Source organism: Zootermopsis nevadensis, unplaced genomic scaffold, assembly GCF_977971745.1.
Source record: "Zootermopsis nevadensis isolate Lab colony 2312 unplaced genomic scaffold, Znev_1.0 Znev_ptg000027l, whole genome shotgun sequence".
Classification (NCBI taxonomy): domain Eukaryota; kingdom Metazoa; phylum Arthropoda; class Insecta; order Blattodea; family Termopsidae; genus Zootermopsis; species Zootermopsis nevadensis.
Genome location: NW_028259159.1, coordinates 419,187 through 428,238, shown reverse-complemented (window position 1 = coordinate 428,238; position 9,052 = coordinate 419,187). Strand labels below are relative to the sequence as shown.

Here is a 9,052-nt window from a genome sequence, read left to right as displayed (position 1 = left end):
ACAATTATAGTTTATTACCAATGCGGACAGAGTGCAGCTCGATGCGTTTGTTTCATACACCGCCGTCGTTACATTAACATCTGTGTTGAGGGCATGAACTAATACAAAGATAAGTGACCTGCTGCGCCATGGCTACCAACCTTTTTTGGGAAAGTAGTGTTGAAGTAAGGCTATGTGATACTTAATTTTCTAATTAATTCCGATTCCATCAGTAGAAGTGTGAAGAACAGGTAAGTTTGCTACATATTCTGCCGAAAGTACTTAGAGCAAATAGTGTGTGTATCATTGTTAAGATTGCTTGTGCTACACAACCTAACCTAACTTATAGTGAACCCATATATAGTTTTATATGTTAAACAGTTATTTAATACGTTTAGTGGCTTCTTAATACTATTTATTTCGTGTGAGGAGTTTAGTTAGGAAGCTAAGAGCAGTTTAAAAATATGGTTTTGTTTTCTTATATGTGATTGATCAATTTTATGCAAGGATTTCGCGTTTACGTGCTTGTGATGAGGATAATTGAAAGCGAGTTCGGACTTCGGTGCCAATTACACCCCCCTCCATACAACGAATTTAAAACATCTAAGATGTTTCTGTGGTATTATTAGCCAAAATGCCCTGGTTTGGTGATAACTTGTATTGACCAGTAACTAACTAGGGCACCAATGATTTCCAGTTGTTAATTTCTACAGTGTATTCAAACTCCTATCCGGAATGTTTTCATTCCTTTTATGTCATTTAACTTGCAGTTTTTGTCCACATCTCACCTCTTCTAGGCTTTGTGTAGTGTATGTAGATGCTAGGTAAATGCAACTGATGATTAATGTTAAAAAGACTACAGTCCACAGTGTTATTGACATTTGAGGTTTTCATGATGGCGAAGGTGTCAGTTTGTTTTCTGGCTTAAACCATGAGGACGGAGGTTACACGTTCCACCGAAATGTTTGTAGCCACCTACAAGACCACATGCTTTCACAACCCAGAAGACCACAATGCCACAATTATTTGTCCATGATATTCTTATGAAATTTCTGTTAGTCATCCTGTTTATCACTCTTTACAGTAAAACAGAACAGGAGGAAAGTAGGAACAAGGACATTAAGTATAAAGTCACCCAAGAGCATCTTCGTGAAATGTGATTTTGACTGTATAAATGACAAATTTCTTGATAATTCATTGCATCATTATGAAACTTGTTTAATTACATTTCAGTGTTATTCTGACAGCAAAAAAATTAATATTTATGAAAGTCATGAGTGTCAAATCTCTTCATGCAATCATCATTTACATGTTATTAGTTTTATGTTGTTATTTGTATCTTGGAAGGCCCATATGACCAGATGGAGATATTCTCTCTCAAGAAGATATTTTATGATACTATCTGTTTCTCTGGAAATCGTGAAGGAAAGAGGCTATTTGGAAGACCAAGGTGTAGATAACATTAAATTACATATTAGGGAAATAGGGTTGGAGGGTGTGATAAATATTGATCCTGCTTTGGATAGGGACTGATGTGAACAAGGTAGAGAACCCTGAGGTTCCATAAAATGCAAGGAATATTTTGACTAGCTGAGTGACTGTTAACTTCTCAAGAAGGGCTTTGTTTCATGGAGCACTTCACATCATTTGTGTTTGGAAGGATCCATAGACTTTGGTGCCATTGTATTTACGTTGTTGGAAGACACATTTTCTGTCAGTGAAGTTTCCATATCATATGGAAGTTATTAAAAATGTGTGCAGCTTTACCTTCATGCTGTTACATATCTTCATGATAGTGCTTAGCTGCAGGGACAACTTTAGATTTGATTTGGTTTGATTTTATCTCGGGTATTGGCCTGTGGGCCAAGGTGTTAAACATGATTATTCATACAAAAGAGTTGTTTTATTGTAATATGTATAGAATAATGCTGAACCAGATGTTGATTAGGTTGCTCACATGATTTTGCAAGCAATGTCAGCATCTGAAGTGTGGTGGGTTTTAAACTAAGATATAGTAAAATGTCCACCAGTTTAAGAAATTCTCTGTCTTTCATGGAAAGTTCAGTACTGTCCTTACAAGAGTCCACAATTGGCACTGTCCTAAGTCTGATGTATAATTCCAAAATGTGTGGGAGTTTAAAAGAGGAAGAACATGAGTTTCACTTGTGAGGTTTTACAATTGCTCATGCTGAACAAGGGCACTTGCTTTTCTTTACTTTGTCTTAAAGGGTAATCATTTCCTACAAGCCAATGCATATATTTGGAAGGGTGATTGAGAAGGCACCAGTACGTTTCATTACAAATTAATATTATATTTTTACGATTGTGTAAACTTAATTATAATACATATCATAATTTATAATTAGAGTTACACAAACAACAGTTCAGCTTTGGTTGACTATGGTATAAATACTGATTTGTAAAAAGTGTCATACATCTGTATTATTCTTTCGTATTTTCACTTTGTTGCATACACGCTCAGTCTTTCACTCAGACAATGCATAAATAAACATAAAGCACAGACTTGCATTAAAAAAAGCACTAAACACAATGTGTGATTACAATATTCATTCATGAAATGCATAGTATAAAAATGTAACTGTCTTTGATCACTTTGCAGTACTTAAGTCCTGCAATAAAAACGTTTGACCTCCTGCATTTCTTAAATTATTTACATTGGTTTAAAATGCTTTAAAATGTTGTAACATTTTGTTTCAAAACAGGAACTTGGATAAATTAGTTGTCTTTTTAGCAAAACAAAAAAGGAATGATGCTTCAGATCAGGTTCTTACTTCTTTCCCATTATAAAGTTTCTTCTAACATCCTCACTTGCAGTTGTTTAATAATTCACACATTTCTAAACCTTAACTAAAAACAGTTAATTTTAAAACTGTTATCATATTAGAAATGTAAGGGTTTTAAATTGCTTAAATTCACACTGGAAATATAAATAAGTTCTCACTGATGGAGCAGTTCACACTCATACCAGTTCCTTCTCTTCTTTGATAGTGAGGGAGTGAAATACATCCTCCTCCATGTTGTCATTTTCGGGGATAATGTTGTCCTCATCATCAGGTACAATAATGGGTGTAGCTCCATCATGCAAGCTGGATCGTGACATAGAACGTCTGTAGAGGTCGCGCGAGACGCTCCTTGTAAAGCTTAACCTCCTGGATATTGTGCGTCGCATTGGTGGTTTTGGTGTGATCTCTGCTGTTGCGGGTTTGACTGGGATAGTGGAAACTTTCTCAATCATGTATGAGTCAAGGAGATCATTTGCATGCTCCTGAATTACCTCCCAAGCATGATCTAAATTAAGAAATGAATTATTTTATGATTTAGTTGACATGGTTTGTTTTGAAATTGGTTGTTAGCATGATATTTTATTTAATTAATTTAATTTGGTATCAGTAGTAGGGAGTGAATAATAGAGTGTTGTAGTAATTGTTGTGACTGGGGCAAGGAAAATTAAATTGAGAAGAAACCATCTGGTCATTTTTGCCAAAAATAAATTCCAGACTGTCCAACTAGTAAGGGAAGTTTTGTTTCCACAGTGTGTATACTCTACTAAATTTATAACAAAGTACTATAGTTTTTTAGATGATTTACAATATTAATCAAAAATTAAATAAGTCGTAATGAAATCTAGCACTGTAGGAACTTCTGTTTTAGAGACCATAATTTATAATACTTTTAGATTTCAAGTAATGGCACAGTGTAATACGATATATGAAGTGTTATCAAGAAAATGTGAAGAGAACTAAATTGAATATACACATTAGTGAATACACAGGATTACAGGTTAACATCCTTGTACTGATTCAGTTAATGTGACAGTTGTGTAGGACAATGTACAGAATTTGATATCTGAATTCCAGGAGGACATGATTTCATGGGAAAATATATGTTTTCTTCATTATCAGTGTTGCTGTTTCATAGTTTGTCATTTATGCGGGTGTCAGAGACTGTTTAGTATCTTGTTTTTATGGAGAAAAATTACTTGCTTCTCTACCTGGCACCTTATTTTGGAACAATTTTCCACAAATTTAAGTACCATCTGATATAGTTTTGTTCACATTCTATCAAAGGAGCCAATATTATGCATTAAGATCTCTCTGTGTACTGTTAATCTTTTATATGAACAAAGATGTACAATGGTCTTATGAAGTGGAAAGTAATTTGCTAGCCAGTATTAGTGAAAACTTTGCCAATGTAATCTGATGTTATTATTATAATGTATATAAAAGGGAAAAATTAATTGCTTAATATTAAAATATATTAAAACATGGATGAAGTGGTACATAATGGAAACTGCATAAGGTCATTTACAAAGATTTAAATGTTTTTAATTTACAACATTAAAATAAGCAAGAGGGATATAGCATTTTCTTACCAATATCAGCTTCATTTGCATGTTCAGCAACAACACAAAAGCGAATGATGTATCTTCCCTTAACCAGTGATGGGATCATGTGAAGTTTGCCAGAACCGTTAATAGATCCCAGGAGATCCTGGTTCAGCCGGTCTGTTCCTCGAAGCCGGAAACACACAAGACCCATCTGGAAGACAAATTGATGACATCAAGATTCATGTTGTTTTGGATATGTATTCAATGAAATATTTAAATATTTGAAATTCTGAAAGACAAGTTTTGGATTTTACCTTAACTTCATTGATGACCTCAAATCTTGAATCTTTCTTGACAAGGGCTTCAAAGGATTTTGCAAGTTGGCAGTGATTTCGTATGTATGACTGAAGTCCCTCAATCCCATATTTCCGTATAACAAACCACAGTTTGAGGGCTCGGAATCTGCGACTCAGAGGTACGCCCCAATGCCTGTAGTCAATGGCTTCATCTGAATTTGCATGTTGCAGATACAGGGGGTCCACAATCAGGGCCGACGTGAGTCTTATCCTGTCTCGGACCCAATATGTTGAACAATCAAAGTTAACAAGCAGCCATTTGTTGGGGTTTGTGTTGAATGAGTCTGCATATTGTATTCCTGCCATAAGATGTTTGTTTTCTGGACAGACAAAGGCATTTCCAGCATATGCTCCATCTACATGCAACCATACAGCTGGAAAACGACGACATGCTGGTCCAATCTCGGTGAGATTATCAAAGGAGCAGCAAGATGTGGATCCAAGTGTTGTTGAGACAAAGAATGGGACCAGACCTTGAGCCACATCATCTTCCATTGCCTATTAAAGATCAAGATCATGATTATGTTTATACAAGCCTTTTGGTGATATACTACTGTAACAGTTGCTGCATTTGCTTAGCAATGATGATATAAGTTGTTATGAACAGTGGAGGTATTGTTAACAGGAGAAGTGAACCTTAAGATACATACCATTACTGGATATGTAGACTGTGTCCATAATTTGTTATTTGGAAAAGAACGCAAGGTTTCAGAAACTGGATGTTTCCATCCTTAGTTGAAAAGGCTGGGAGTACCAACTCATTTGGGTCATTGGACTAGTGACTGTTTCTTGACAATAATACTGTATCTTACTTCTCGAAGTGTAGAGCCACGGAGACTGCATCTGTCATCAGGCTCCAAAATACGAAGCTTGATGAGACAGATCATGGCTGCCTTCTCAACACAGGAATGGGCCTCTTGTGAGCAGTATGCCACAAGTCTGGGCAAGAATGCGCTATCTTCTATATCAGGGTTTTCTTTCTTTAAGTTTTTTATGGCCTGGGTTCGAGCAGCCAACATGGAAACTAAGATACACTCGCTGGCAGAAGACTGTAAAAAAAGTGAATGAGTCAGCAAGATTCTTTGCACACAAAGAAGAGTTTGTTATCTACGTAACTATATAGACTCATTAGCTAATGTGTCAACATTGGTTCAGAGCGTGTTCGGAGGACCATTTTTTGTTCTGTGGACCTGAAACTATCCCAGATAACTGATCTCATCTGTACTTTTGTACAGAGATTGAGTGTCACTGCTGAGTGATTAGCACTCCATAATTTTTTCTTGTGTGTGGGGGAGGGGGGTGTCTGCAGCATCTAATCTTGACCTGGTGATAAGGTAACCTGAGGATTCTCAAGGTTTTTATCAGTCCCTTCAGGCAAATGCTGGGATAGTACCTTAAATTAGGTCATGATGGCTTCCTTCTGTATCTTTTCCATTTTATTAATATAGTAATCCTATTCAATGCTATTTAACCTGAGCTTAGACAACAATTTTAAATAAACCAAATAAGTTTCTGCATAGATCTTCCCACTTCTTGTCTGACATTTTGCACAGGTACAGTCACATACGTTACTTTCTTTTCTGTTATTTTATGATGTTTTATCATTTATGGAGGTTTAGTGCAGAGATGATATAGGAGGAAGTGTAATGGCCTACTTTATGTTATTGTCTTGGCCTGAGGAGGCTAAGGAAAGTTACTGCAAATCTCCCTAGCTTATTGTGTAAGATATGTAACATTGACATTGCTTACCTGTATGACGCCGCCACCCTTGCTGCCAGGAGAAGATGCTATGAATTCATCAGGAAGTCCAATGGCCTTGCCTGAAAGTATAAATAAGAATATAAATGTTTTAAAGTAAAGGAGTGATATATTATGTGATTCTGTGCATGAGTTACAGTTAATTTTATCAGTGGTATAGAAGATAGATACATCAAATTAAACTTACCAAACCAATCCAAGACAATGGTCTCCAGTTCAGTGCATACTGGGCTGGCAGCCTGCAAAGAAAGATATCTGTTATGTCACTGCATCAATGATTAATATATTCTGTTATAAAGTTTTAAGTAGATGAATTACAAGCTGTTGCCTTCAGCATGTAATAATGAATGTTCGTAGTCCATGTCTTTGAACGAGATAAATAATTTATTTATACATGATGAGCTGTGACATAAAAATTACCTACCCATGAGAAGCCAATGCAGCCAATAGCATCTGACAGCATGTCTCCGAGTATTGAAGGATAGGAGTTGCCAGAGGGGAAGTAAGCGTGAAACCTGGGATGTTGCCAGTGTGTTACCTGAAACAGATCATGAACTATCACCTTTAATTAGGAATACGATACATTGTGCATCGTCATTAATTATTAGAGTTTCCACTTTTGATTGTTTAATTATTAAACTTTAATATGTGGTTAAACTATTTTGGAGGATTCATAGTTTAATCATTAATATTTTCAGCGAGAACCCTGCATCAGTAATTCACCAGTAGCACATATTACTTTCATAGTGACTATAAGTGGGGAGACAGACTTTTCTAATACGTAATTTCCAGAATTGACTATCCTGAAACTTCTCTTCAGAAGTCACTAGTATGAAGTAAGGATTATATTGTGTTAGCAACAAGAATATAATTTGTTTACCCCAGGCATAATTTTTGTGTCAACATCAGCCATAATTGTATCCCAGTCTTCTGGGTGCTGGGGTGCTTGTGTTGGCAGAAGATGTTGTAGATACCCGGGCTCGACATTTGGTGTGACTCTTCGTGAACTTAGCCCATCCATGTAGTCACAAATGTAGTCCACCATTTCCTTTCCTCGCATTCTGAATTCTTCGGTGTCCATCTGGGGAGAGTATTCCGGAATAAGAAATGAGAAATCTCCATGTTTAACACCTCTGTGATTCAGTTATACATTTTTAGGATGTTTGTTTTATAGTATAATTTATCCGCCGATGTAAAACTTTTAACAGTTAACCACTAGACATTCCTGAAGATGACAGAATTCTGCTGAAACACGCAGGGCTATATGAATTCTTTAATGGAATGACAGTGTAAAAAAATAGATCACGATCGCTTCCTTTCACATAATTTCCAATACATCATTAGAAATTGTTCTATAGTAGATGATACAGCATTGTTAAATAAATCACCATCCAGTCATACATTGTGGGGCTCTAGTTTTAAAGTACGTTAGGACAGGATGCGACGATCCTTTCATTAAAATTAGCATTTATTAGCTGCCAGCCCCAATTGAAAATACGACGATCGAGGCTTTTGACACTGTCACACCAATTTTTTTTTCCTACCCTTTTATTCACTTATTTTCTTTCTGTCGTATTCTCTTTAATCATTATGTTTTAGTACGTTAAGCTAGCCAGCGAACATTTAATTTTAGGCATGCTACGCTGGATTCTGCCAAAGGATGATTGTGGCGTAAAATTTGCCCTGAAATATCGTCTCGAGTCGCACTGTACTACGCGCTTAAACATTCGCGGACTTTACATTTTGCCTGCAAAGGTTGTTCATTTGTTTCTTTGATTCTCTGTATAATCAGCGATTATTTCCTTTAACAGCATTAACCAGTTGATCTTTACAATGGAGACATTGTGTTTTCAAATATTATTTAGGTGAACTTCAAGGGGAAAAGAATTTTTGACGTAAGACAGTAGTTTTATAAATGTTTCGCCTATTTTTGTGTAAATGACTACGGATTGTAATTTGCATTCCTTACCATTCATTATTCGCCATGTAACCACACAGAAATTTGCGCATATATATATATATACACATACACATACACATATGGTTTTGTTATTTTAAGACATAGTTGTAACATTAGCCTTCTCACGTTATAAACTGACATATAACTTGTAAACTCACCTTAGTTTTTATTGCTTGAGTAAATGAGATTACGAGTGAACACTATGCACTATGCAATCTACACGCGACCAGCGCACACGATCCTTGCAGATTGACTGGCGAAACACTTCGCTTGTTGGCTTTTTATATTCACGCGTCTTCCTATTTGGCTGAATAATGTACGTCACTGAGTACTACCTGCTCCGCGAACATCCGTTGTGTAACGATGAAAGGGGGGATTACCAGGAGTGTCTAGTTGCCGTATTGGTTGCTGGGTCTACCTCTGGACGAAGGAACGACGGAGACTTGTCTCTATGGAAGTAGAGCAACAGCGGCTGAATGACACTGACGGGGGAAAACCGAAGGACTCGGAGGAAAACTATCCCATCGCTACTTTGTCCACCGCAAATCCCTCGGGGACTGCCCTGGGCGCGAACTCGTGCCTCCGTGGTGAGTAACTGGCGATTTAACGTCTGAGCTATGGCACGGTCTTACTGCTTTTGTTAGGAAGGAT

At 36.7% G+C, this 9,052-nt stretch overlaps 1 protein-coding gene across 1 annotated transcript; it reads right to left on the bottom strand.

Annotated features, from left to right (window-relative positions):
* Nucleotides 1–2,266: 2,266 nt before the first annotated feature.
* On the bottom strand, nt 2,267–8,793 carry LOC110836469 (aromatic-L-amino-acid decarboxylase-like). The gene is made up of 9 exons (XM_022077661.2): nt 8,560–8,793; nt 7,322–7,522; nt 6,866–6,979; nt 6,629–6,680; nt 6,433–6,503; nt 5,496–5,732; nt 4,642–5,181; nt 4,373–4,538; nt 2,267–3,288 (listed from the first exon to the last, which is right to left on the bottom strand). The coding sequence occupies exons 2-9, from the start codon at nt 7,520–7,522 to the stop codon at nt 2,960–2,962; spliced, it is 1,710 nt and encodes a 569-aa protein (XP_021933353.1). The 5' UTR covers nt 8,560–8,793; the 3' UTR covers nt 2,267–2,959.
* Nucleotides 8,794–9,052: the final 259 nt, after the last annotated feature.